The following is a 25506-nucleotide window of genomic DNA, read 5'->3' as shown; positions in this document are numbered from 1 at the left end:
AAATCGCACTCTTGATCGCCACTACATACAAAAAAAGATCTGAATTTCTCCATATGGTCACTGTTGTTATGCATCAATTTCCATGGACTGTTCTGTGTTGGCAGTAGCAGCAGGTTGGTGAGAGGTGGATGGACCTGCTTTATCCGACTTCTGCTGGATCATGATAGTTGTGCAATTGTTGAAGGTTTTGGCGCAGATAAGGCCTTGATTCCACAGGCGAATCCTAAACATTCTCCACCACCTGCGGTCAAGCATCAAAACAAAGTTAAAACACAATGTGATGATCCTCCAAAACAATTTAGGATCAGATGATGAGTAGAGTAGATATAAGTTTGATGTCTATGGAAGAATATTACCAATCGAAAGACGAAGACCTTTTCATCTCTTTCTTGTGAAGTTTTGTAAACTCTTCACATGCCCATCCGCGATCACCCTGGTCACAAAGAAGTACATTTAACAAAGCGAAAACCCTTCCAAATATATAGCAACTTGCAACAACATTGGTGGATCACTCTTATTCATGGAGAGGTGCATGATGAGGTAATATGTAAAATAGAAGGTAAATATGTACCTTTCTTTGCCTTCTTATAAATATGTTCCAAAGATACATGAATCGGTTCTGCTCTTTGCTCAAGCCCGCAAAACGTTCAAATCTCTGTGTATGCATGTTTTCATGAAATCATTAAAAGAGCTTACGATGTATATTCGTATCAGTTTAAACGAAAATCAAGAAAGTGAATAAATATTACCAGGCGTTCTTGAAGATCTAAAACAACACCATCAGTTTCATTCTCGCTATCTTCATTGGACATTACTTCCTCAAAGGTCATTGGCTTCAAAAATGCAGCTTTGGTTAGTGAAATAAAACAAGAGACAGCATTTGCTACATAAATCAAAGACATCAAATCACCTGTAATGTGTGGGAGTGATAGAACTGCCGACTCCTAAGACGCTCATGTCTGGAAACAAGTAAGAATCTTGGTTAATAAAAGTAAGAAGAAGATTATGTAAAAATAGGAACAGACAAATCACAAGAACATAATAACCCTTTGTCATTGGATTGCTCTGCAGATAACTTTTTTCTCCTACTAACAGAAGGCACCGTAGGCTCAAAAGACTCAGCAGCTAGTTTTTTTCTCCCTCTAACAGGAGGCACCAGAGGTTTAAACGACTCAGCAATTAGTTTTTTTCTCCCACTTACACGAGGCAACACAGGTTCCGAAGGCTTAGCAAATAGCTTTTTTCTCCCACTAACACGAGGCACCATAGGTTCAGAAGGCTCAGCAATTAACTTCTTTCTCCCACTAACACGAGGCACCACGGGTTCAGAAGACTCAGCTATTGATGGCTGAGTCCTAGTTAAAAGGTCGCTAGTCTTCTCCGAAGACTCAGCAAATAACTCTGATCTCTCACTAACAGGAGGCACCACAGGTGCAGGAGGCTCAGCTATTTCTGGTTGAGTCGTAGTTAAAATGTCACTAGTCTTCTCCCAAGACTCAGCAAACAACTCTGTTCTCTCACTAACAGGAGACTCAACAAACAACTCTGTTCTCTCACTAACAGGAGACTCAACAAACAACTCTGTTCTCTCACTAACAGGAGACTCAGCAAACAACTCTGTTCTCTCACTAACAGGAGACTCAGCAAACAACTCTGTTCTCTCACTAACAGGAGACTCAGCAAACAACTCTGTTCTCTCACTAACAGGAGACTCAGCAAACAACTCTGTTCTCTCACTAACAGGAGACTCAGCAAACAACTCTGTTCTCTCACTAACAGGAGACTCAGCAAACAACTCTGTTCTCTCACTAACAGGAGACTCAGCAAACAACTCTGTTCTCTCACTAACAGGAGACTCAGCAAACAACTCTGTTCTCTCACTAACAGGAGACTCAGCAAACAACTCTGTTCTCTCACTAACAGGAGACTCAGCAAACAACTCTGTTCTCTCACTAACAGGAGACTCAGCAAACAACTCTGTTCTCTCACTAACAGGAGGCACCACAGGTGCAGAAGGCTCAGCTATTGATGGCTGAGTCGTAGTTAAAATGTCGCTAGTCTTCTCCGAAGACTCAGCAAACAACTCTGTTCTCTCACTAATAGAAGGCACCACAAGTGCAGGAGGCTCAGCTATTTCTGGTTGAGTCGTAGTTAAAATGTCACTAGTCTTCTCCCAAGACTCAGCCAATAACTCAGTTCTCTCACTAACAGGAGGCACCACAGGTGCAGAAGGCTCAGCTGTTTCTGGTTGAGTCGTAGTCTTTTCCGAAGAGTGAAATCTTGGTGCGGATGAGACAATATCCTCGTTCACATGATTAAGTTCATTATTTTCTGTGCCACGAGGTAAGTCATCTAAATCCAACAGCTGGGGATTTTGCAAATCATTTTTTAGCACCTGATACCAGAAAGAGAAAAAAAAAACATCATGGTAAGTTCAATATTATGACTAACATAAATTTGTATCTGAACCACCTGAAAATGTTTCGTATGTAACAATTTCTTACGTACTAACCCCAAATTTTAATGTATCCGGTTTCAAACAAACATCAACTTCCGGGCCATGATCTTCTTCTTCCCGCTACAATAGGTACAGAGAGTATTCTTGTTACTCATGATTTCATGACAAAACACATGAGAAAATGAATTATCTGGATCATTAAATACAAAATCAAAATATAGTATTCCTGTAAATTATACTATTTTCTAATTAGTAAAAGGGAAAAACAATTGTTAGCACAGTTCAATAGATTGGAGTGGTTCTGACTTCTGAGCTAGAAATATATATAAAAGACCATCCACCACTTACGTTATACATCCCCTTGCTTTGCATGTTCCTTATCTTGCCCTTCAGGTCCCTTATCTCGCCCTTCAGGTCCCTTATCTCGCCCTTCAGGTCTCCAAGAAGTTCTTTCCACCTCCTCAAGTACCCTTCAGACATCCGTAGTGCCTCCTCCTCATATACGGTGGCCATCTGACGAAGAAGAACTGGAATGTCCAAATTTTCAACGGTCTTGTTGGCCCTACGTCGTTTCCTAACAGGTTCATTGATATCATTTGTTCTTTCTTTATTTATTTTCTTCCGCCCTTGTGGTTTACATCCAGTCTTAAACAGCCGTTCTGGCAATCCTAACTGAGCCATCCTGAAAAAAAAATTGATAACTTTTCAGTTACATATATGAATGAAAGAAGTCCCAAGCAAGAAGAGGTCCCCAGATATTCATCTTGCTATTAACTTCAAAACTATGAAGTCATAAACATCACATAGAAAAGACCACACTCATAAACATCACACAGAAAAGACAACATTCATAAACATCATATAGAAAATACCTCATGTTGGAATCTCACCCCGAGTCCTTCGATTATGTTAGAAAAGAAGAAATCACAAACTGAAGAAATGTTTGAGAATGAGTCGCAAGTATGTGTTACTAGAAGAGTAAAAATGAGACCACAAGAGCTTGTATAACAAAGAAGAAGAAATGTGTACACATCACGTGAAAGAGTTAGAGAAATAGAAAGAAGACACTTTTTGGTTTTTTTCCTTTCTTTGTTTTTAAGAAATATGTTAAAGCCCATGGGGCAAAGAATTTATCCTATTTGTTTATTAAGAAGAATCGTTTCCCAACTTGTTCTTCTTATTGAGAGTAAATCTACTTTGTTTGTTTATTTATCACAAAACACCAACACTTCACTCATATAGATCCCAATATACACTAGACACGATTCACACCATATATAGAGTGGATAAAGTCATAAGTCAATACACACAATATTGACAATTCATTTTATACAAAGAATTCGCTAGCTCAAACATAAACCTTCCACATATATCCGTAATTCATCTCAGCCAGCAAAGAAATGTTACCTTAGGAAAGACAACTTCCGCTCTCGGATTTTCGGATCCTGGAAAATCTGCAAAGCATTACAATTCTGAAGATTAAACATCTAAGTAACGAATTAATAACCACAGAAAAAAAAAATTAAACATGTCGACCGGTCTTTGATAATAATAAACCCAAATCCACGCATTACAATTTGAGGCAATTTGAGGAAGATGAAGTTACAAGCCCAAGCTCTCGGTCTTTCTCTGCCGCCCTCTCTTTTGGTAAACCAAGAGGAGCGACTACGAACAGTACATATAAAAGAAAAACCTAGCTAGGGTTACTAACATGTGCTGGAATTACCTTTAATTAATAAAATAATCATTCCTGTATTCGTTCCATATAGAATAGAACAGATTGACGTTCCATATAGAATAGAACAGATCGACGTCATTGAGTACTACCATGTCAAGGTGCTGGATACTCAGAGTTGCCTAACTGACGCAACTTCAGCTTTGATCCCGAGAAATGTGAAGCAGGTTTGTTCTGGGAAAAATCTTTCCATGGGAGGTATAAGCGTCGATATTTCTGTCTACTGATGATGATGATGATGATGATGCAGGTGAGTCTGCTGGCGAGCGAGTGAATATGCCTTTTTTCACTGTTTCTCTCCAGTAAAAAAAAGAAGTCTATAAATTTTTTAAAAAGGAGTATCCTAAATTTCAAGTTTAACCATACTTATCTGAATGTAACAGATTTACAAACAAGTAAGAGGGTTAAACGACACTGTAGTTTTTTAAAAGAAACGAAATAAAAGCGGATAGAAGTCGCAGTCTTGATCACCACTACATATAAAAGAATTAAAGATCTGAATTTCTCAATTTGGTCACTGTTGTTATGCATCAATTTCCATGGATTGTTCTGTGTTGGCATTTGCAGCAGCTGGTTGGTGAGAGGTTGATGGACCTGCTTCATCCGGCTTCTTCTGGATCATGGTATTTTGGATCATGATAGTTGTGCAATTGTTGAAGGTTTTGGCGCAGATAAGGCCTTGATTCCACAGGCGAATCTTAAACATTCTCCACCACCTGCGCTCAAGCATCAAAACAAAGTTAAAACAAAATGTGATGATCATCCTCCCAACATGTACATTTTTGGATCACATGATGAGTATATGGAAGACTATTACCAATCGAAAGACGGAGAACGTTTCAACTCTTCCTTGTGAAGTTTTGTAAACTCTTCACATGCCCAAGGCATATGTGCATCGGCGATCACCCTGGTCCCAAAGAATCATATTTAACAAAGCTAAAACCCATCCAACAATATGGCAACTTGCAACAATACTGATGGATCATCTCGTTCTATAATTCATGGAGAGGTGCATGGCATGATGAGGTAATATATGTAAAATAGAAGGTAAATAGCTACCTTTGCTTTCTTATAAATATGTTCCAACGAAACATGTATCGGTTTTGCTCTTTCCTCATACCCATAACACGTTCAAATCTCTGTGTATGTTTTCAAGAAATCATTAAAAGAGCTTTCGGTGTATATTCCTAACATTAAATCAAGAAAGTGAATAAAAATTACCAGGCGTTCTTGAAGATCTAAAACATTATCATCAGTTTCATTATCGCTATCCTCATTAGACATTACTTCCTCAAAGGTCATTGGCTTCAAAAATGCAGCTTTGGTTAGTGAAATAAAACAAGAGACAGCATTTGCTACATAAATCAAAGACATAAAACCACCTGCATTGTGTGGGAGTGATAGAATTGCCGACTCCTAAGACGCTCATGTCTGGAAACAAGTAAGAATCTTGGTTAACAAAAGTAAGAAGAAGATTATGTAAAAATCGGAACAGATAAGTCACAAGAACATAATAATAACCCTTTATCCTCGGATTGCTCTGCAGATAACTTTTTATTCCTACTAACAGAAGGCACCATAGGTTCAGAAGACTCAGCAGGTAAATGTTTTCTCCCACTAACAGGAGACACCATAGGTTCAGAAGACTCAGCAACTAATTTTTTTCTCCCACTTGCAGGAGGCACCACAGGTTCAGAAGACTCAGCAACTAGTTTTTTTTTCCCTCTAGCAGGTTCAGAAGACTCAGCAACTTGTTTTTTTCTCCCTTTAACAGGAGGCACCACAGTTTCAGAAGACTCAGCTGCTAGTTTCTTTCTCCCTTTAACAGGAGGTGCCAGAGGTTCAGAAGAAGACTCAGCAACTTGTTTTTTTCTCCTAGTAACAGGAGGCACCACAAGTTCAGAAGAAGACTCAGCAAATAACTTTCTTCTTTCACTAACCGGAGGCACCAGAGGTTCAGAAGACGCAGAAATTAACTTTTTTCTCCCACTTACACGAGGCAACAGAGGTTCAGAAGACTCTACAATTGTTTTTTTTCTCCCACTTACACGAGGCACCACAGGTTCAGAAAGCTCAGCAATTGACTTTGTCCTCCCACTAACACGAGGCAACAGAGGTTCAGAAGGCTCAGCAATTGACTTCTTTCTCCCACTAACACGAGGCACCACAGGTTCAGAAGGCTCAGCAATTAACTTCTTTCTCCCACTTACACGTGGAGCCACAGGTTGTGGAACCGCAGGTTCAGAAGGCTCAGCAACTAACTCCTTTCTGCCACTAACACGAGGCACCACAGGTTCAGAGGACTCAGCTATTGCTGGCTGAGTCGTAGTTAAAATGTCGTTAGTCTTCTCCGAAGACTCAGCAAACAACTCTGTTCTCTCACTAACAGGAGGAACCACAGGTGCAGAAGGCTCAGCTATTGCTGGTTGAGTCGTAGTTAAAACGTCGCTAGTCTTCTCCGGAGAGTGAGCTCTTGGTGGCGATGAGACAATATCCTCGTTCACATGACTAAGTTCATCATTTTCTGTGCTACGAGGTAACTCGTCTAAAGGCAACTTCAAAAAGCGTGGTTTAAGTCGCCTCAACATATCTCTTTCTCTTCTTCCCTTACGACGTTTTGAGCTGCAAAGATTATGGTTTTGCTTTAGGGAGATGATACTGAATCATACATAGCTAAAAACTAGAGTAAGGCGTTAGGAACTTTACACAAACATAAAAGGGTTGTACTGTGGATTTCCCAAATCATTTTTTAGCACCTGATACCACAAAAAGAAACATCATGGTGAGTTCAATATTATAACTAATGTATCTGAAATGTTGCGTATGTATCAAGTTTCTTACTAACCCCAAATTGTAATGTTTCCGGTTTCAAACAGACATCAACTTCCGGACCATGATCTTCTTCTGCCCGCTGCAATAGGTATAGAGCACTCATTGTTACTTATAATTTCATGACAAAACACATAAAATAATGAATTATCTAAAATCACTAAAAGCAAAAACATACATAAAAGTCATAGTTAAAGGCGTCATGTGATGACTTCAAATGGAGTCCCAGGCCCTATGCACAGACATAAGACATTGTATTTTAGCAAATATATTATAGACTGAAACAGAATGACCATTGAAACATTTGAATGAATACGAAAGATATCATTCTAATTAATTATAGACCTCGTGGCCTCCACATGGCATCATGCAGAATGGGCAAGAGAATTTTTCCACAACTGCATTTTGATACAGAAATGTATACATCAGTATATAATAAATTGTCAGATTAAACACAACGATCAAGACTCAAGAAACGGCATATTCTGAAAGGAAACAACCAATAAAAGAGACTCACCTTCAGCTTTTAGTGTTTTTTTGTTTCTCACATCCCTATAGTTGAATCTTATTGTCACTCTTGAATTTGACCTAAGCAAAATATACAAGTGTAGCATGAGCAGAGAAGAAGTCCTCCATGTACTAGAAAGAGAAGAGAACTATGCTAAAATACCACCAGAACATAATTTGGTTCCAACCACTAGTTTATGAAGGATTTTAGAAAACAAAACATAAAATATGGTATTTTTGAGAACTTTTTTTTTTTTTTTTTTTTGAAATAAAATCACTTCTGAAAGCATATAGAAAAATGACAAAGTTAAAATGAATGAAGAGATTCATACTTCTTTTTTTTCTTCCCTTTGATTATGTAGTTCAAACACCTTCGACGTAAATATGGCTGCATAAACAAAGAAAATTTTATTAATAACAAAACAGTAAATGTGGATACAAATACGAAATTAAAATAGATTTCCTGTAAATTATACTATTTTCTAATTAGTCAAAAGGAATCAAAATTTACACATGAAGAATGAAGAACAATTGTTATAGCACAGTTCAAGAGATTAGAGTTGTTCTGATGAGCTAGAAACTATATATATTAAAAAATGTTTGAGAAAGAAATTAAAAAAGAGAATGCATACGTTCTTTTTTGAGCGAGTTTCAAGTTCTTTGTATACTGAGACAGGTTTGATATATTTAATGATATTTGCATCATCATCACCATTGTTATCATCATCGTCATCAGAAGAAATCACTACCACTTCCTTCTCCGGTTGGGACGTACTAGCCATCTGCTTGATTAATCTACGAGCATGCCATGACCATAAATATTGAATTAGAGTGTTATCGACGCAATATATTTAGGAGAAATATCAGAATAATCAATGAAACATGTTGTAGATCATAGGCGAAACTCCGATCGAGAATATCATCTAACAATGCATCTTTGGTTTACATTTAGAACTTCATAAATTCAAAAAAAAAAAATAATAAATAAAAAAAAACTTATCTACACAAAATACCTTATTTTTTGTTTGGCAATCACACGAAATACTTCTTATTATTATTGAAATCAATTTCCGAGTCAGGCAATATATCCAAAAAATAAAAATTGGTTGAACTGAAAATACTTATAGAAAAATGGTGAATATGTAAACGTATAAATATATGTCCATTAATATGACTACGAAAAGACACATTCCGAAGAAGTCTCATCTTTTGATGTTAACTCTTCTCTCATTAGTGGTGCTTCATCACAGAAGTATATGCAACTTCACAACAAGATTTTGAGATGGATAGAACTTTATCATAAAACTTATATGCAACTTCACAAGTGACAATCACATGAGATGGATAAAACTTTATCGTAAATTTTGTAAACAAAAAAAATTTAATGGATGAAGGAAAAAAAAAGAGAGGAGAAAACAAGAGGATACATATTTGCTGATATTTGTTCATGTTCATAAACCATAATCTACTAAATCTAACGATGCGAATTTAATCTACAACGATTTTATCTATCTTAAAAAAAATTTATAAAAAAGAGATTTTGATTTACTTTTTTTGTTTCGCACAGCAGAGTGAAGAACAACTTATGTGAAACACCTCAATCCCTTTGACACAAAACTTTGTTAGTATCAGAGAGATTCTCTTTTAGTAGCTAGAAGCTTCGTTTTCGGTGTTGACGGCGTGCTTTCTGTAAAATCTTTATAGCATATTTATATAGAATAATATCCGAAAAACCCTAAAATAATATACGATTAGACCTTAATTTGTTAAACTTCGTAATTATGAAAATAATTAGGCCCAATATAAGTCCAATAAAATTATTTCGTTTGTAAACTTTTTTCTTTCGGTTTGATAACCATCTTAAAATCATTTTGTATAAGCGTTAGGTTGACAAAAAAAAAAGTTTTTTAAAACTAAAGAAAATGGAAGGATATCTGTAATTTCAATATATAACCAGAAGATAATTCTATACGTATACAAGAGAAGAATCAAGAATCCAAGAAAATTCTAAAAGAGCCAAATAGCATAATGATGAGTAGTAGCTAGTATCAACAATCTTTCAATTTTACATGCTAACGGAAATATATATTGTTACTTTACTACTTTATGACTTTGAAACGAAATCCATATCTTCTGATCTTGTCGAAACAATCTTGCCAATCGCGACAATACTTCTACACAAGAAACGAAGACATTATCGCGATTGGCAAGACATTATCAGGTAAAGAGGGTTCAAACATTGTGAATTTGCTCCAACCACAACCATTATAAAATGTCATCCAGTTCCCGCCATTTGTTGGCAAGTAAAGATTTCAAAAGAGTGTGTGTGTAACACAATTGTATATTACAAAACGTTTCAATGTTTTTAAAATTTAATTATATATACCAAATTAAATAAATAACACAATTAGTAAGATTTTGCCGGGAAGAACGCGTAAGGTTTGACTCTCAAAGGGTAAAAACGTCAATTCCATATTCATAATCATTCTATATATAGAAGTTTCCTCCTTGTGAAGCGCGTAAAGTGTGTGTGAAAAGAAGAAGATGCGTCGATCGGCGAGCGCCTCCATAGTTTCCGACCAACTCTCAGCGAGTTCTCCGTCACCTTCACCGTCTCCGCCGCGAATTCAAACCGCCGAAGATTCGGATGACGATCAGCTTCTTCTGCCTAGGTACGATCCAAACTCTCATCCAGGGAAGAAGAAGAAGAACAACAAATCGCCACTCAGATCCGCCGAGAACGCTATCCACTTCATTCCAATCGTACTCATCCTCTGCGCCGTCATACTCTGGCTGTTTTCTAATCCAATTTCGATTAATGAAACCTAACCCTATAGTATAGTCTCTGTTGTAATTTACGTTTCCTTTTTTTTGGTTTGATTTTGTTCGCAGTAGCAATGATCAAACAGTGAAGAGAGTACAGAGTTTGATTACTCTGTTCTTGTTTAGACAATTACACAACATTGTATTATTCATTAATATTAAATCACAGAGTTTTATATTATCTTCTATCCAATGGAACCATATGTTTTTTAGATCTTACTATACAGACAAGATCAGATTTCTGAACTATCATAGAGAGGTTCACATTCGAAGTTTGTGTGTTCAAGCATTGGTCCAAGCTTGACTAACTTTGGTATGACGATATTGTTTCTAATGGAACACACTAGAGGATTGTCCCATTGCAGGAGTGCTCCGACTAGGTTTGCACGTACTGTCAACGGGAATGCTCGAGACCATCTCTCACTCCCGTATGATTCCATTGCCGCTTCAACTGATTCACTCCCTCCGTTCATTGCACTGGCAAGTTTATTAGCTAGAACAACTGAATCTTCCAAGGCGCAGCAAGCACCTTGTCCAAGATTTGGAGTCATTGGGTGCCAAGCATCTCCAACGAGAACCACTCTGCCTTTTGATGCTGGAGGAGCAATTCCAGGCCATAGCCACCTGTCTACTAGAGGAGTTCTGCTGATTGTTTCATCAGGTGTTAGATCGATGAGGTTTTGCAGATCTTCTGGCCAGGTACTAACCATTTCTTTGGCTTGTTTCTTTAGGATAGCTGGATCCGTAATTTTTGGCCCTGCATGCATATCTCAAGATTAATGATATAGGAAATGGAAAGAAGGAGTTATCTTTGTGAAGTGGTGTAAAAATCTACCTACAGATGGGCTGTTGAAACAGATGAACCAGTATACTTTTGTTGCAGATACAGGTACATATCCAGCTCGAAGCCCTCTACCGTATATGTAATTCACCCTTTTCTGAAATGGCTGTCCATTTGGATAGTACCCGAGGCCACGGAATGCGCAATGTCCAACATATTTCGGCTCACTGAACCCCATCCAAGTTGCAACTTTAGACCGGGTACCGTCACAACCAATAACAATCTATTCAAAGACATACATCATCAAATCAGCCAAGGCACATATCTTCTGGTTATCATAATAGCTTAGTGCATCGTGATGTCTGATGTACTTATATAAACACATAATTATATTCTCGGAGCCTAAGAGAAGAGCTCAAGGAACTATACCTTTGCAAGCAACCGGGTTCCATCTCCAAGTTGAAGGAGAGTGTCACCATTGGCATCGCTTTGTATACTTTCCAGTTTTGAGGAAAACCGAATGGCTTGTGGAGGAAGCTGGCTTGCAAGTGTCTCCAAGAGTACTCGCCTCTCCACCGCCCGAACTTCTTGGCTATACAAGACATATGCTTTGGTTGGTTACTTAAACAGACATGAATCAAGTGAAATGCTTTATTACCCAAAAAGTTGTGAAGTAGCTAGCTACCTTTGATCTTCGTCTTTGAATTTGAAAGAACGAAGCTCACTTCCATCTTCCTTCTTCACTACCATCCTGCTCAGCTGATCATACCAACACACTCAGGTAAAAGTAAAGTAAATCAAGAACAAAATTTCACTTATTGGATCACTTTTGTCACATATCTATTAGAAGACCGAATCATAGTTATGATTTCATCAGTACGGGCAGAAAGAACTGTACCCTTCGATTTCAAGAAACTGTGTTCGGAGTTGAGGCCCAACGGAGATGGCATCAAGAACGCTCCAACCATTCTTGAATAGAGTCAACGATGTTCCTCCCGTCCGAAGCGACTCTGCCTGCTCCAGCACGACCGACCGGATTCCTAGCCTAACCCGTCAACAAAGTCTCCAGTTCAGTGGCTCTTGAGTTTCAAGAAAATTCAAAGAACCAATCTTTATAATTCTTACTTACCGGTGAAGTGAAACGGCGGTGGCAAGTCCACCGATCCCGGCGCCGACAATCACTACATTCTCCTCTTGGTCACCACCGCTTGTTTCGGCTCTGGTCAGTGCTAAACAAACCGGTTTTGATCCGGTTCCAACTGTAAACCATCTGTTGCTTTTGCCCAAGGATTGGAGAGGATAGCTCGGAAGCAGAAGAGACATAGCCATGGCCGGGCGTTTCAAGAAGAGGACAAATGGATATGCTTATTCAATTAAACCTCAGCCATAAGTAGTGTAGACTTCAAACTTTCTGATCTGTAGTCATTATGAAGCCACGACTCAAACAAATATTTTGAGGGGCATATGTATTGGTCACATTTGAGCTTCGTTCTTTACAACAACAAAAAAAAAAGCAAGTGACATATTTTGTCCATATTGGCCTAGTACATATATATAGGCTCTGTTCTCAATATGATATCAACAAAAAAATTTCTAAAACATATTGAGAGTGACTCTTTGGCTCCTATCTGTGTTAAGAGGAGGAAGCAGGAACATATTTGCCAACATATCCAAAACCAACAACGAAGAAGGCTAATGACTGAAATAGAAGGTATACATATAGTGTGTTCTTCCCGTAGATGATGTCGTAGATTCCGCAGGACAATAGGTAAGCTCCAACCAGTAGCTCCAGTAAGTGCACCCTGATTGCAACAGATTATTATAATATCCATCATCAGCTTACGCTCGGACTCTGTTAAGGCTTCAGTTTGAAAGAAATGTTTGTTTACTTACCTCTCTCTGAATCTGACGTTAGGTACTTGTGGAATCAGCTTCGTCTTGAGAGCATCACCTGATTTCTCTGTCACAACCCATTCTTGTACTCTTCCTGTTTCTAACAGCCCCATGACCAGAGCCTTTGTTCGAACCAGGGACATTGAATTCTCGAACAGAACCCAGAATGCCAATAGGTGGATTGATCTGTTAACATAATAAAGGATTAATAATGTGACAAGAGAGAGGAAAGACGATAAGTTACATAGAAAGAGTAAAAGAGGACACCTTAGTCTACCGATTGCGATAAAGAGAGTGATCAAAGAAGGAAGATAAAACGCAGCCCATTTTGGAACTGTGACTTCTGGGAACAAAACAGTTGCTGGCAAGATAACACAGTAGAAGCAGAACGTGAGGGCGTGAGCCACGATCTTCCGGATAAAGAAGAAGCTGTACAACATATACAACTTCTTCCACAGAGAAACATTTTCGCTTCTTAGTATTTGTCCAGCCATTTTCCTGAATAGATTCGCAGGGCCACAAGTCCATCGATGCTGCTGGCTACGCAAGGCGTTGAAGGAGCAAGGTAACTCACTTTTTACCTGCAGATTATGCATTCTAAAAATGTTTCAAAATTAAAACGCATAACACAAGATGCCAACAAAGGAGAGGAATCCTCTATCTATACCTTGAGATCATCGATATATAGCAACTTCCAGCCTCTTAGTGTAGCTCGTACAGCTAAGTCCATGTCTTCTACTGTTGTCTGGTCATTCCACCCCCCTGACTCAATCAGCGCTGAGATTCTCCAGACACCTGCTGTTCCTGTAATAGTTTCAGACAATTTAAAACAGAAGCTTCATTGAGAAGAAAAAAAGAAAAGCAAAATGAGAATGCCATAATCAATACCGTTGAACCCAAAGAAAGCAAATGTTGAAGATCCAACTTGCTGCTCTACTGTAAAGTGGTAACTTAAAGACATCTCCTGCAATCTCGTCATCATGCACTGATCCGCGTTCACTGAGATTATTAGCAAAAGCAAACTCTCATTTACCAATTATAGATTTGTGAAAAAAAAAAGAAAGAGAAAGGTGTCTTAAGGAATGTTACCAAACTCCCACCGGCCTTGTACAAGTGCTAACTTGGGATTGTGAATTAAGAAAGGAACAGTGCGGAGGAGGAAGTCTGGATCAGGCTGGAAATCAGCATCAAAGATAGCAACATAGTCGCACTGCTTCACATAGCTATGCTTCATTCCTTCTCTCAGAGCACCCGCTTTGTATCCGTTCCTGTTGTCCCTAATCTCAAACGTTATGTTGACGCCTTCTTTAGACCATCTCTCACACTCCTTTTTCACCAATTCCTGTTTCCTTTCGTCATTTCCACATAGCCAAAATGTTAAAGGAATTGACTTTATCGGAACACAAAATCATAAGGTCAAACACACAGAGCCTGAGATGGAAAAGGACAAGTGTCGATAGAGGTTTACAAGGACCTTACTGGCTGGATCTGTAGAATCATCAAGCACTTGAATTATCAGACGATTCGATGGCCACGAGATTTTGCAAGCAGCTGCAATTGATTGTTCACAAACCTACCAAACACAGCAACATCCCACCAAATGGAGTTCGCTTCACAAACCAATCACAGGAAAAGAAAAAAAATATAGTTGCTGGCTTGCTGCTTTAGATTGTTACCTCTTTTTCATTGTACATAGGCATTTGCACAAGAACCATAGGGTAGGTAGCACTGCCACACTCAACATCATCCTCCATAGCTTCCCATTTGTAAATCTTCTCAGGTTTTCTCTTGAACAACTTGACATACAGAACGACGATTCCCATGTACATAACCTCAACGAAGAGCATGACAGACATGATCAAGCATACAGCCACCAGGAACTTGAAGACAGGTACAACAACAACAGCCCTTATTTGCTCCCACCATAGTCCAATTCGAGCAATGATATCTCCAAATGTAGGAAAAGATTTGACGGCATTGAGTAATGCCACTGATGCTTTAGAACTTCCAACTTGAGACTTCAATCAAAAGTAAAAGAGAAGAAAAAAAAAAAAAAAAAAAAAAAACACAAATTGGTCCTCAAGTTTAAAGACATTCTTGAATCCGCAAATCTAGGAGAAGTAAAAAAGGACAAACAAGATGAAAGATTTGGTATTTACGAACAACATGGATTGGGTCAGATCTAAAGCAATGTAGTAGGCAAAGAAACAAGAAAGACGAAATGGGTTTTTTTTTTTCACAAATTAGTCAAAATCAACAGTAACCCAAAAAAATAAAAATCAATCCTTTTGTAAAGAAAAGTCCAAATTGAAGTCAATCGCAAGAAACCCAGATTTAAAAAATGGTTAAAAAAACGAGAGAGAGAATCAAAAGCAGTCGTAGGTAACAAGCAAAATGCAACATTCGTGTCAATGAGGGGGAACGAACCAGTGAGCCAAGAAAGGAGGAGAACGTGTCATGAGGAAGACGGTGAAGAGACATTGGGGGGATATGATCTCTCTCTCTCTCTCTCTCCACAACCACAAGTGAGTCAGCCTCTTCCACGAATAGTCTTCTGCTTCGTGGTCGATTAAAGCTCTCTCGTCGTCTCTGTTCTCTTCTCTCTCTCTCTAGTCTCTTCGAGAGTCCAACTGGATATTTTACAATAGGCCAATTAATAAGTGGGGCTAAGCTGCTAAGCTCTTCGTTGTCATTTTTTTATTTTATTGTATAAATTATTCTCAAAGTCTTTTGTTTTCTTCTTCATCTCTTTAAATTATTTGTTACAAATATTCGTTGGCTTATCCATCAAACATTATGGTTATGGCCAAAAAAAACTGATAACTACTTAACGCGAACCACGTTGGAAAACTGTAGACACGACATTACATTCTTTTCTTTTACATAAATGACAAGCTTTTAATAAATACATCTTTACTATTTTTTTTTTTGTAAACTTATTAGAAAAACATTCTCAAAACTATGTAATAATATATTCATACAAATTCTTTCTATAATAAAACGTAAGTACAAAACAAACGTAAGTACACAACATTGTTTTGTATACTATATAATTTTAATAAGTTTGTTACAAATAGGTTATAGATTAATTGATAGATTAATTGGTTACAAGTTAAATAGTGGGTGCAACTTTAATTTATTTCCTAAAATCTTAAAAAGAATATTCTATAGAATCATTTGATATCATCTAACTTACCATATTAATTTCCTTTATTAAATTATTCATCCATATTAAAATATTTTGATATCTAACTTAACATATTAGTTTGTTAAATATCATTATACTTCACCTCTCATTTTTATATATAAGTCTAATTTATGAAACAAATAAATTATCATATTATTTATTATAATTAAAAAATAGTTTTATTTCTGGATATACCATAAGTTGAATTTTTAAAAACAAATATAAATTGTTCAATCTATCAAAATATTCAATCTTTAGTAACATTATTCTTTAAAAATAATATCTATTGAATTAAAAATTTTACTGAATATTTAAAAATAACGGGTCAAAAGTTGAATATTTAAAGTCAATTTTATATTTTTTGTTGAATTTTATAGTTTTATATAATATAATAAACTTTATAGCACGAATACTTATCTAGAATCATTAACAATATAAAACTTACAAATAGGTGTCTTTTCCAAATCATCATATTTAGCATATGATTTTATTGCATAATATTTTATCAAAAAAAACTTTTGAAAATAATTACATAAATTATATTTTATATAAAAATTACAATATAAATAAAATGAATTTCAACCCGTGTTCTAGCACGGGTCTTAATCTAGTATATTTGTATTTTGGTATCTCTCTATATGTCACATACACATACCAATCCTTTGAGAAAACCATATCTATGGAAGATAATTTTCTGATTCGAAACCTTTGTATTCATGAGTGTCAGAGATCCAAACCACAATTTTTTTTTTCTCTGAAAATAGAAAATTGTTAATTACAAAAGGATAATAAAAAAATTAAGTGAATTGAAAATTCATTGAGAAACAATCCCGTGATGAAAGAAATATCGTTTAGGGCACTCAGAATTGTGATCTTCGCAAAGAACTAACTAGACTAGTAAACCTTTTAGTTAGGAGTTTAGTGGTCAGACTAAAAATTGAAAGAGATTGTTTTACATGTAGTGAGTTATATTTTTTTTTTCATAATTCATATTGAGATCAATGAAATTGTTTTTTTACATTCGTCTTTCTGATTAATATATAACGTAAATTATTATCCTAAAAGATTTACATTAGAAAGTAGAATTAATACATCTAAATGCAGAAAATGGTGAGCATTTTTGGTTTTAAGTGATCTTCATTTTAGTTTTCCGGTTATGGAAAACGGTGAAAGAGCAATTAAGACAATAATATTCGATTCATATTCACGTTCTGTTCTAAAGAAAGCCTACCCTACCCACCCCATAAGGCCAGGGTCCTTGTGACACAGAGAAGCTTTTGTAGTGATATGCAGTAAAAGGTGAGAATAGAGATGAAAAAAACACTTAACCCACCAATAATACTATTTCCCTTCGACCTCTCTTTGACCACTATAATAATCCTTTGACCACACTCTCTCCTCTTTAATCTACCTCCACCCCCTTTTACCACTAACGCGTGCACTTCCAAACTCCACAATCCATCATCAACGTTAAAGACAACTTTTTAACTGCATGATTAAATGATTCATTAATGATAGGTCTATACTTCATATGCTAATGCTACCATAAAAGTTACAAATATCTACATCCTAACTAATCATCAACTTAACTAAAACATCTAGTCAATACAATTTTAATGGTGGACCTCCTTGATGATTGTGATTTGTTATGGCAAAGACGACGAAGAAGCCAAAGCAAGAATGGAAGTTGCGAGTTGATTAATGGCGTCCACCAAACCACTCATACCTTGTCTGTTTATATCAGCTTTCGATTCCTCCATCTTCAGTCTCCTCTCTTGCAGCCTCATCACTTCCTTATGCCTCATCTCTTGTCTCTCCTCACTCTCTTTTATCACTTGTGCGACCACCAACGCGCTTCTCGATATTGCCGCTCCAACCATAACCTCCGCATCCTCAGTACTCTCTCCTTGCTTGGTCGTCGTTTCTCTCGGCGTTGTTGTTCTCCTTCGCTTCGCCCCTGATGTGTCTGAAAACTCACTCGTATTAGTCTGAATACTCACTCGTACTACTTCATTGTTATAGAGTTAAGAAGAGAGATAAAACGGAAGGGTACCTACTGTGGGCTGTATAGGCTCAGCGTGAAATGTGAACAGAGGAGGTTGAGGCAGTGGAGGATGTGATAAGACTAGAGGTTGTGGCGGCGGTGGTGACTGAAGAGATAATACAATAGTAGTCGGGATTTGATGCATCGCCTGAGCCATCATCGGAGCTACAAATTCTTGGCACACTCTTAGGATCTGGCCACCGTTACCGTATGGAAGAGTCTTTTTCTCGACAAGCTCAGCCAACGCGTCGTATATACGAGACAACATATTACTCGGCAAGCTCCTCTCTTTCCTCTCACTCTTCTCCATCTTCCAGTATGACGCCGGCCGAGAGGAAGAAGAGCCTGTGTTAAAAGAAGATTCTATTCTTGATCTCTCGTACTCTCTGATCTTCTTGTAACCCCTCATGAGATTGTCCCACTTATCGTTGCACTGGTTCTGGTTCCTCTGACATCCTCTTCTCCAACAATACTCCTCTATCCACTTCCACCGGAGCTCTATAGATTTGTTTCTGTTTTCCGTTTTTTTCTCCGACCGCCGCACACGTCTCTCCTCTTCCATCTCCTTGGCTTCTATGAGCACCAAGGTCTCACTCACAGTCCAGTTTCCTTTCCTATACTCTCTCATAACCATCTCTCTGGCTCCACCACCCGATGGTTCAGCCATATGTGTGCCTTTTTATGGATTTACCAAGAGGTAGCCATACGTGTGGCTGTTGAATCTTGAAATTTTCAAGAACTAGAGAGAAAAATAAACAAGTGCTGGAGAAAGGGGGAGAAGAAAGGATGAGAGCCAAGACCGGTCAAAATCTTTTGTTTTGTAGTACTAAAGATTGTCACCAAGTTCGAAAAGACGGTGGTTGCAATAATGAATGAGAAAAGAAAAATAATACTAGTAGAAGCAATGCTTCTTATTAACAAATAACAACACCTTTTTCTCATTTACCTTTCTTATTTATAAGTTTCCTGTTTCTAGTTTGTTATGGGAGTACTCTATGTGAATCTTAGGATCTAAACTGAGTAACTGGTAAAGTAAACGAATTGAAAGCTTAGACAACAGTTTTAAAATCCAACACTCAATCAATCTTAGTTAAATCTAACAAAGAACCATAACAAAGTAGGTTCACCGGACGGGTGATGCATAAGTGTTTTGTATCAGAGAGAGTGAAAAATAGAAGCAATATGATCCAAACGCAAGTAGAGAGAACATCATATATCATAACATTCCAATTTTCATATCCATTCTTATGTCATGAAATCCACATTAGCAGGAAAAGAGAGAGAGAGAGAGAGAGAGAGAGAGAAGAAGTTTGTTAAATCATATTTATTAAGATTAGAGAAGACCACCCCTAAGAGCAAGAACCAAATGAAGAACAGAGCCACCTTCAATGTTGTAATCTTTGGCCGTTTTGTCATCAGCAAGCTGTTTTCCCGCATAGATGAGCCTGAAAACATAACCACAACAATACGATATAATCCAACTAAGTAGATATGAGAACCAGAGTTGTATAATGGCTTAAGAAGTGTATAACTAGTTGTGGTATGAGCAATCGAGTCAGCTGAACAGATTCAACTGAATGCACATGGGTGTTTGTTATATACCTTTGTTGAACAGGAGGGATGCCTTCTTTCTCTTCAACACGTTCCTTGATGCGATCAATAGTGTCGGTAGGTTCGATATCAATCTCGATTTCTTTGCCAGTGAGAGTCTTGACCTTGATCATGGTTCCACCCCTGAGCCTCAAGACAAGATGAAGAGTAGACTCTTTCTGGATGTTGTAATCAGCTAAGGTCCGGCCATCTTCGAGTTGCTTACCAGCAAATATCAGCCTTTGTTGATCAGGTGGTATACCCTCTTTGTCCTGCAAAACCCAAAAAAAGATTTAACAAACAAAAAACGCATAAACTTCAAAACTCTTTAATCTAAAAGCCTAGACCTAAGTAAAGATCGTTCACAAAACAATTCACATCAAGATTACAACAGATAACTACTACTACTCGAAACAATCCTTGATTTCAAGGGTTTTTTTAACTTCGATCGGCGGAGAATATATAATCAGATCGCTAATCGAACAAAACACTCAAGACACATAATTCGAGTAAGAGGAAGTAGAAACAGTAGATTGATTGAGGGGATAAAGAAAACCCTAAAAAAAAAATAAACCTGGATTTTGGCTTTGACATTGTCGATGGTGTCGCTGCTCTCCACCTCTAGGGTTATAGTTTTGCCGGTGAGGGTTTTGACGAAGATCTGCATCTCTTTCTTTTTTTTCTTTTTGTGGCGACTGATTAAAATCTTCTCCTTATGCTCTCTTCTTCTTCTCTCTCGGATTCTGAGTGCGCGATGCTGCCTGGGTTTATATATATCCCCACACTGGCAAAGACGGTGGTCAGCGTTTAGACTACGCCAACTTCTTATAATCGTTTTGACTTAATTAAGCCCAATGTATTGGTTTGTTTAACCACGTTTCGGTTTAGTCTTTTAAATGCTCGGTCTAAGTTCAATTATACAAATGAGTGAATAAATGACCTTGATTAGATGGGGGTTGGGAAGTAGGACCAATTATTATTCCCATCATATGGAATAAAACTAATGCTGCACAATACAGATTACACAAGATATGCCAACTACATATAAGAATCATATAATCTAACATATTCGAGAGATATCATATCATCAGGAATCTCGTAATGCAAGATGTTAGGGGTGTGGTTGTGAAAAGGTCTAAATAAACCACTCGCGAATGAAAATAGAACTGTAAACAGAGAAAGAATAATATTTGGTCTCATCTTAAAATGAATCTCTCACACACTCGTTATCTTCTCCAACCACTATACACACCTAACTCCCATGCAATTCTATTAGCCGCAGTACCATCTTCGCCATAAATATTTCTCCTCTTACATGTATGTATATATATATATATTTAAAGAGTGCTTTACTACTACTAGTCTACTACCACTACATTAATTCGAGAGAAGTAACAAAAATGGCGCTCTTGTTTTGAACTTTTGACTCCAAAGCTTGGGGTCTTCTAGTTTCTACATATGTTCCAGTGATCCACCTTTGAGCCTCTCCATTCTGGCTTGAAGACCGGACAATGCTTTCTCATCCATTGGGAGAACCACTGGGTGTGAGTGCGGACTCTCTGGTCCCATTTGGCTCTGGGGAATGGTCTGGTGGTTCATTGATAAGTTCTCGTTTGTTGGCATCAGCGGTTTGCTTACTGGCTCGAGGGTTCCTGATGAAGCAAGTTGCATGTTCTTCATCCTTTCTCTGATTGCATCTAGCGTCCCAGTCATCACTGTCATAGATTTTTTTTCTAACAGATATGAATATTACGCCGCAAGGAAGAAAAAAGAAGGATCAGGATCGAGGAAAGTACCTCCAGTATTCATGTTACTGGCTCGGATGTCGTCGGTGTATGACTCAGATTTAGGGTTCATCAGAGGCTTCACATCTAAAGACGACAAGGAAGGAATATCAGGAGATGGGAGAGCCAAGGAAGAAGGGGGAGGAGTTGACAACGGTAGGCTTGAAGGTGTTCTCCCCAAAGCTGCATTCTTCTCAACCTAAAAATCGATTGCAAAACTTAAAGACTCAAAACACTGAAGCTATAAGGGCAATGATAGTAGAAGCCAGGAGATTTGTTACAAACCTGGGCCAAACCGTCTCTAATGTAAGTACGAAACGCCTCACTAGCATTTTGAAGTTGGGAAAAGATATCAACCTACAAGCATTGACATCAGTTTGTAGGTACATACAATGTGGCTCGAATGGCCGTGTGTTGATTAAGAACAGGATACACAGATACTTGAAATCCAAAGTCATATATACCTTTGGATATGACTTAGTGATGTGGTAGAGGTCGTAAAGACCAATTGTGGAAGTTTGTTTGTCCCCAATTTTCTTAAAAATCGCCCCAAGCTCTTGCTTCAACTGAACATCAGCAGAATTTGCGGGAGGTGAAGGATTGTTGGCTGTTGAATCTGTCCAATGAGTTTGACCCACAGGACCTGTTGCGGTTAACATTCTTGCTGCAGCTAAAGTCTGCAAGTATTTAAATAGTTACTACCAATGACGTCTGAATTTCTCTTGCAAAATGTAAGTAACTTTTTCAGATATATTATTCGACCAGGTAATATAGTACATATGATGATCTTTCAAGTTAATTATCATGAGAGGTAGTACACCAAATGGTTTGGATGCGCTCTTTGATCAAACCCTCAGCTTCAGCAATTTGTCAAGATTTCTGGAGAGAAAGTTATAAGACTAAGATCTCACCTCAAGGTTCAGGTCGATGTAAGCGAGAATAATGGGTTGTGGCCTCATGTCAATAGGGACAAGAGACAAGTGACCCTTAATTGCGGCTCCCCGGAGCTTAACAAGTTCATGTAGAACAGTTTTCACCATCCTCAGAGGTTTATCATCTGCCCCAGCTCTTCTCATTGGAAAAAATCCCAACCAAGAACAAAACGAGAATGAATTAGTAATGGCAAGTAGGAAAATCTCCAAGAAAATAAACAGACTAATATTTGTAAAATTTATAAATTTAAGGAGATGCACCTCCTACGTATCTCTTCCATTCCCAGCTCTTGCAGATATACATGGATACTCTGAAGAAGCCTATCAAGATCAACTTCATATATGGTGCTTTGGAGGAGCTAAACATAGACAAGCAATAATCAGATATACAATACAAGTTTTTTTTGACACTTTGATCGTAGCAAGTAGGAAAGGCATGTCAACAAAAAACAGCAGGGCTGGTATGTAACAACTACTTAAGTTATTCGAACAATGATTCTCCTAAAAATTATTTTGTAGAAATCATACCTTTGTAAGTTTAATAAGACATTTAACTACCAAATCAGAGAATTTCTGATTGCGGACAGCATAAACTTCAGCCGTAGCAGGTGAAGGCCATCTAGATGGATCAAGAGGACGTAGCAAGCTAATAAGGACCACAAACGATGATGTCCGATCTGCATTATCCTGAATATAATTTAAAAAAAAAAAAAGAAGGAGAGGAAGTGAGAGAACTTCATAGCCACATATGATGAAAACCTTTAGCATGGGAGGAATATCTAACCAGGATCTTAAGCATCAAAACGTTCAGAGCTTTCAGAAGTTGGCTGCCATCTTCCATACGTGGAACTCTTTCATCCAGAAGCCAAAGCAAGAGCTCTGTTATAAGGCTTTCAAGAGTCCCTTCTTTGACTGCATGGGCAAGCTTCTTATTTTGGAATGTCTGCAACAATACATACTTGTGAGTAATAAGCTTCACAAACAAACCTAATTGAGCTAACAATCTAATGAAGAAAAGCAGCATCACAAATTCAAACGGAGTTACCTGCATAAGTGTGTTCAAAACATATTTACATGACCTCGATGAAGCTCCCATTAAGCTAACATCAAATGTTTTGGCAACCTAACAGAATATAAAACATAATTGAGTGGTGGTCTGCAGAAACTTTTATTGGAGTTCTGCAAGACAAATGGACAAAGAAAGTTTATCAGGCAGACCTTATTTGCTAAGCATGAAACAAGTCCATCAGCATCCTTCACAAGTTCATCAATTGCACTCTCTTCAGGATCATTAGAAGCCTGTGCCAACTCATGACACACAACTTTCATCCCTTCAACCGACTGCAACACATAAGAAAAGAGGAAAATACAAAATTAAATCAACACTTGCAGGATCTTCAAATATGCATCACCTCAGTTTCCAAATGACAAAATTGGTCAACGTCCCTTCACAACCAAATCAAACATACATGTATTCTATGGACCTTTATTAAGTCTCTGTAGTAGATAATTGACTTACTATAATAATAACATCAAGTAATAATTTATGCTAATACCCTAAAACAGAAAAAGCTACTCCATAACAGACCAAACAAATAATATCAAGATCGGATAACAGAAGCCAGAAACCTGCTCCGGAGAACCAAACATAATGATGTCCAAAGCCTCATTCCAGTCTGTAGGGCCATTAACTCCAGCAATTGTCCGAGGTACTGGGTTCCTCTCCAGAATTTGTTCCGAAATACCATAGCTTTGCCTGGAAGAGAAAAAATATTGAGTTGTGCATAGAAGCCGCATGGACACCAGAAACTTATATATATGTCTACCTTGGAAATAAAGAACCAGGGACTATTTGAGAAAGGTCACCACTTTGCTCTGCCACTTCAGGTCTGTAAACATACAGAAAATCATTATAGACACTAAGTACGCCTTAGAATCCTTTCTATTCCCAATCACTAAGAAAACCAACATCAAAATAAATTTGTGATTCTAAAATGCATTATTAGGCCTTTGACTTATGTGATTATCTTTTTGGCTTCCACTTTAGCTTATTGCTGATGCTAAGTACAAATAAGTCGCTACCAAAATGTCTTAATGCTGTAACCTACGCACCCGTTGTCTCTAACAGAACGCTTTAATGCTGCCCGTGCCTCCCCAGGTCTCCCTTCTCTTCTTTTCTCCATTTCCTTGATCTGATGGCCAAACTATGAAAAATCAAACTTACAGATACAAGTCTGAAGCAAAAAAGCGTTCATATTTTAACTTACTTTCCACTTAAATCTATCATCAATCATACTCTTTTGAGCATCTGTAAGCTTCCCAACATATTTCCAGATATCATCACCTGCAATAACAAGCCACACAATGAGAAACGAGTCCCAAAATTATCTCAAGGGAATGGACAACCAAATGCGAAATTCGATTCTGAATCATGATTATTAGGTTCCACATTTTTATGAAACATAGACAAGCCAAAATTGAGCACTAATCACAGCGAGACATGGCATGTTTTAAAAAATTTCCACTATAACTTCACAAAAGCTGATGAATTTTATCCCCTACCAAGAATCTTATAACCAGTAGCCATGGTGTTCAAAGCAGCTTTTCTGAGTTCACCATCTCTTTCGGCCGTCAAGCTTGCAACCATATTTAAGTATTTCAGTAGTCCACTTATCTGCTTAGAAATGTATATTAGAATTCAAACAGAACAGAAATGTCATATAATTTGTCAAGTTTTGCTACTACCTCGGTACCACAAGTCTCGAGTAGATATCCTATGAGATCAGTACACTCTATCCTCGTCCGGTTGTTTTTGGAACGTAAACCTTCTAAAATATAGGGATATGTCTTTGCCACAGAATATGCTTGGATAATCTGCTTCATCAGCTCCCGCATTTTTTCTCTTACTTTTTCAATGTTATGCCCCAACTGCACCAAGGACAG

The 25506-nt window shown here is 37.7% G+C and overlaps 9 protein-coding genes across 15 annotated transcripts in view; 1 reads left to right on the top strand and 8 right to left on the bottom strand.

Moving 5' to 3' along the window:
• On the bottom strand, positions 41 to 2938 carry LOC104784206 (polycomb group protein FERTILIZATION-INDEPENDENT SEED 2-like). The gene is made up of 8 exons (XM_010509263.1): positions 2807 to 2938; positions 2513 to 2578; positions 1047 to 2395; positions 911 to 959; positions 750 to 833; positions 566 to 655; positions 357 to 436; positions 41 to 241 (listed from the first exon to the last, which is right to left on the bottom strand). The coding sequence occupies exons 1-8, from the start codon at positions 2936 to 2938 to the stop codon at positions 67 to 69; spliced, it is 2025 nt and encodes a 674-aa protein (XP_010507565.1). The 3' UTR covers positions 41 to 66.
• On the bottom strand, positions 4660 to 8311 carry LOC104784205 (polycomb group protein FERTILIZATION-INDEPENDENT SEED 2-like). The gene is made up of 13 exons (XM_010509262.1): positions 8162 to 8311; positions 7862 to 7917; positions 7540 to 7610; positions 7368 to 7420; positions 7201 to 7254; positions 7039 to 7104; positions 6900 to 6949; positions 5715 to 6815; positions 5576 to 5624; positions 5415 to 5498; positions 5253 to 5332; positions 5011 to 5100; positions 4660 to 4909 (listed from the first exon to the last, which is right to left on the bottom strand). Exons 1-13 carry the CDS (start codon positions 8309 to 8311, stop codon positions 4717 to 4719), a joined length of 2097 nt encoding a protein of 698 aa, XP_010507564.1. The 3' UTR covers positions 4660 to 4716.
• Positions 10069 to 10533, top strand: LOC104781974. Its single transcript, XM_010506782.1, has one exon. The coding sequence runs from the start codon at positions 10074 to 10076 to the stop codon at positions 10356 to 10358; it is 285 nt and encodes a 94-aa protein (XP_010505084.1). The 5' UTR covers positions 10069 to 10073; the 3' UTR covers positions 10359 to 10533.
• On the bottom strand, positions 10474 to 12549 carry LOC104781975 (FAD-dependent urate hydroxylase-like). Of its 2 annotated transcripts, XM_010506783.2 has the most exons (6): positions 12263 to 12549; positions 12032 to 12178; positions 11819 to 11884; positions 11563 to 11725; positions 11188 to 11416; positions 10474 to 11109 (listed from the first exon to the last, which is right to left on the bottom strand). In XM_010506783.2, exons 1-6 carry the CDS (start codon positions 12460 to 12462, stop codon positions 10586 to 10588), a joined length of 1329 nt encoding a protein of 442 aa, XP_010505085.1. In that variant the 5' UTR covers positions 12463 to 12549; the 3' UTR covers positions 10474 to 10585. The 2 variants fall into 2 exon arrangements, with proteins under 2 accessions (XP_010505085.1, XP_010505087.1); XM_010506785.1 differs by lacking the exon at positions 12263 to 12549 and having other exon boundaries at positions 11819 to 11892.
• On the bottom strand, positions 12630 to 15691 carry LOC104781976 (probable mannan synthase 7). 3 transcript variants are annotated; one of them, XM_010506786.2, is made up of 9 exons: positions 15454 to 15688; positions 14703 to 15044; positions 14501 to 14599; positions 14116 to 14368; positions 13915 to 14025; positions 13694 to 13830; positions 13294 to 13607; positions 13027 to 13212; positions 12630 to 12935 (listed from the first exon to the last, which is right to left on the bottom strand). In XM_010506786.2, the coding sequence occupies exons 1-9, from the start codon at positions 15505 to 15507 to the stop codon at positions 12767 to 12769; spliced, it is 1665 nt and encodes a 554-aa protein (XP_010505088.1). In that variant the 5' UTR covers positions 15508 to 15688; the 3' UTR covers positions 12630 to 12766. The 3 variants fall into 3 exon arrangements, with proteins under 3 accessions (XP_010505088.1, XP_019100454.1, XP_019100455.1); XM_019244909.1 differs by having other exon boundaries at positions 13027 to 13607; positions 15454 to 15691; XM_019244910.1 differs by lacking the exon at positions 15454 to 15688 and having other exon boundaries at positions 14506 to 14599; positions 14703 to 14840.
• LOC104781971 lies at positions 17202 to 19333 on the bottom strand. 3 transcript variants are annotated; one of them, XM_010506779.2, is made up of 3 exons: positions 18267 to 19333; positions 17940 to 18179; positions 17202 to 17701 (listed from the first exon to the last, which is right to left on the bottom strand). In XM_010506779.2, exons 1-3 carry the CDS (start codon positions 18922 to 18924, stop codon positions 17643 to 17645), a joined length of 957 nt encoding a protein of 318 aa, XP_010505081.1. In that variant the 5' UTR covers positions 18925 to 19333; the 3' UTR covers positions 17202 to 17642. The 3 variants fall into 3 exon arrangements, with proteins under 3 accessions (XP_010505081.1, XP_010505080.1, XP_010505082.1); XM_010506778.1 differs by lacking the exon at positions 17202 to 17701 and having other exon boundaries at positions 17703 to 18179; XM_010506780.1 differs by lacking the exon at positions 17202 to 17701 and having other exon boundaries at positions 17949 to 18179; positions 18271 to 19333.
• LOC104781973 (ubiquitin-NEDD8-like protein RUB2) lies at positions 19456 to 20639 on the bottom strand. Its single transcript, XM_010506781.2, has 3 exons — positions 20422 to 20639; positions 19860 to 20119; positions 19456 to 19702 (listed from the first exon to the last, which is right to left on the bottom strand). The coding sequence occupies exons 1-3, from the start codon at positions 20512 to 20514 to the stop codon at positions 19591 to 19593; spliced, it is 465 nt and encodes a 154-aa protein (XP_010505083.1). The 5' UTR covers positions 20515 to 20639; the 3' UTR covers positions 19456 to 19590.
• On the bottom strand, positions 21003 to 25492 carry LOC104781970 (protein MOR1-like). 2 transcript variants are annotated; one of them, XM_010506776.2, is made up of 16 exons: positions 25309 to 25492; positions 25126 to 25237; positions 24831 to 24907; positions 24676 to 24767; positions 24390 to 24452; positions 24193 to 24319; positions 23782 to 23904; positions 23609 to 23686; positions 23348 to 23506; positions 23092 to 23250; positions 22825 to 22922; positions 22543 to 22699; positions 22096 to 22308; positions 21917 to 21988; positions 21644 to 21830; positions 21003 to 21562 (listed from the first exon to the last, which is right to left on the bottom strand). In XM_010506776.2, exons 1-16 carry the CDS (start codon positions 25456 to 25458, stop codon positions 21300 to 21302), a joined length of 2130 nt encoding a protein of 709 aa, XP_010505078.1. In that variant the 5' UTR covers positions 25459 to 25492; the 3' UTR covers positions 21003 to 21299. The 2 variants fall into 2 exon arrangements, with proteins under 2 accessions (XP_010505078.1, XP_010505079.1); XM_010506777.2 differs by having other exon boundaries at positions 24676 to 24755.
• LOC104784204 (protein MOR1-like) overlaps positions 25481 to 25506 on the bottom strand; it is a 10925-nt gene continuing 10899 nt past the window's right edge. The window contains exon 34 of the mRNA XM_010509261.1: positions 25481 to 25491. Within this exon, the coding sequence (XP_010507563.1) occupies positions 25481 to 25491 (11 nt within the window). The remainder of the gene's footprint in view (positions 25492 to 25506) is intronic.

This window comes from Camelina sativa, chromosome 4, assembly GCF_000633955.1.
Source record: "Camelina sativa cultivar DH55 chromosome 4, Cs, whole genome shotgun sequence".
NCBI classification, from domain to species: Eukaryota; Viridiplantae; Streptophyta; class Magnoliopsida; order Brassicales; family Brassicaceae; genus Camelina; species Camelina sativa.
This window is presented reverse-complemented; position numbering and strand designations above follow the sequence as displayed.

What these genes read in the sequence shown, in the direction of transcription:
- LOC104784206 (XM_010509263.1), bottom strand. Translation starts at nt 2,938, where the DNA reads ATGTCTGAAGGGTACTTGAGGAGGTGGAAAGAACTTCTTGGAGACCTG. An exon ending in CGGATACATTAAAATTTGGG is followed by an intron (nt 2,396 to 2,512) that starts GTTAGTACGTAA and finishes TTCTGGTATCAG; the next exon opens with GTGCTAAAAAATGATTTGCA. An exon ending in AGGTCTTCGTCTTTCGATTG is followed by an intron (nt 242 to 356) that starts GTAATATTCTTC and finishes GCTTGACCGCAG; the next exon opens with GTGGTGGAGAATGTTTAGGA.
- LOC104784205 (XM_010509262.1), bottom strand. Translation starts at nt 8,311, where the DNA reads ATGGCTAGTACGTCCCAACCGGAGAAGGAAGTGGTAGTGATTTCTTCT. An exon ending in CCTTTAACTATGACTTTTAT is followed by an intron (nt 7,105 to 7,200) that starts GTATGTTTTTGC and finishes TACCTATTGCAG; the next exon opens with CGGGCAGAAGAAGATCATGG. An exon ending in GAGCAATCCGAGGATAAAGG is followed by an intron (nt 5,625 to 5,714) that starts GTTATTATTATG and finishes ACTTGTTTCCAG; the next exon opens with ACATGAGCGTCTTAGGAGTC.
- LOC104781974 (XM_010506782.1), top strand. Translation starts at nt 10,074, where the DNA reads ATGCGTCGATCGGCGAGCGCCTCCATAGTTTCCGACCAACTCTCAGCG.
- LOC104781975 (XM_010506783.2), bottom strand. Translation starts at nt 12,462, where the DNA reads ATGGCTATGTCTCTTCTGCTTCCGAGCTATCCTCTCCAATCCTTGGGC. An exon ending in CAGTTTCTTGAAATCGAAGG is followed by an intron (nt 11,885 to 12,031) that starts GTACAGTTCTTT and finishes TCAGCTGAGCAG; the next exon opens with GATGGTAGTGAAGAAGGAAG. An exon ending in TTTCAACAGCCCATCTGTAG is followed by an intron (nt 11,110 to 11,187) that starts GTAGATTTTTAC and finishes ATATGCATGCAG; the next exon opens with GGCCAAAAATTACGGATCCA.
- LOC104781976 (XM_019244909.1), bottom strand. Translation starts at nt 15,507, where the DNA reads ATGTCTCTTCACCGTCTTCCTCATGACACGTTCTCCTCCTTTCTTGGC. An exon ending in ACAAGGCCGGTGGGAGTTTG is followed by an intron (nt 14,026 to 14,115) that starts GTAACATTCCTT and finishes TAATAATCTCAG; the next exon opens with TGAACGCGGATCAGTGCATG. An exon ending in TGCTTTCTTTGGGTTCAACG is followed by an intron (nt 13,831 to 13,914) that starts GTATTGATTATG and finishes AAACTATTACAG; the next exon opens with GAACAGCAGGTGTCTGGAGA.
- LOC104781971 (XM_010506778.1), bottom strand. Translation starts at nt 18,924, where the DNA reads ATGGCTGAACCATCGGGTGGTGGAGCCAGAGAGATGGTTATGAGAGAG. An exon ending in GCCTATACAGCCCACAGTAG is followed by an intron (nt 18,180 to 18,266) that starts GTACCCTTCCGT and finishes GTGAGTTTTCAG; the next exon opens with ACACATCAGGGGCGAAGCGA.
- LOC104781973 (XM_010506781.2), bottom strand. Translation starts at nt 20,514, where the DNA reads ATGCAGATCTTCGTCAAAACCCTCACCGGCAAAACTATAACCCTAGAG. An exon ending in ATGTCAAAGCCAAAATCCAG is followed by an intron (nt 20,120 to 20,421) that starts GTTTATTTTTTT and finishes TGGGTTTTGCAG; the next exon opens with GACAAAGAGGGTATACCACC. An exon ending in ATCCCTCCTGTTCAACAAAG is followed by an intron (nt 19,703 to 19,859) that starts GTATATAACAAA and finishes TTATGTTTTCAG; the next exon opens with GCTCATCTATGCGGGAAAAC.
- LOC104781970 (XM_010506776.2), bottom strand. Translation starts at nt 25,458, where the DNA reads ATGCGGGAGCTGATGAAGCAGATTATCCAAGCATATTCTGTGGCAAAG. An exon ending in ATGATAGATTTAAGTGGAAA is followed by an intron (nt 24,768 to 24,830) that starts GTAAGTTAAAAT and finishes GATTTTTCATAG; the next exon opens with TTTGGCCATCAGATCAAGGA. An exon ending in CAGTAACATGAATACTGGAG is followed by an intron (nt 21,563 to 21,643) that starts GTACTTTCCTCG and finishes AATCTATGACAG; the next exon opens with TGATGACTGGGACGCTAGAT.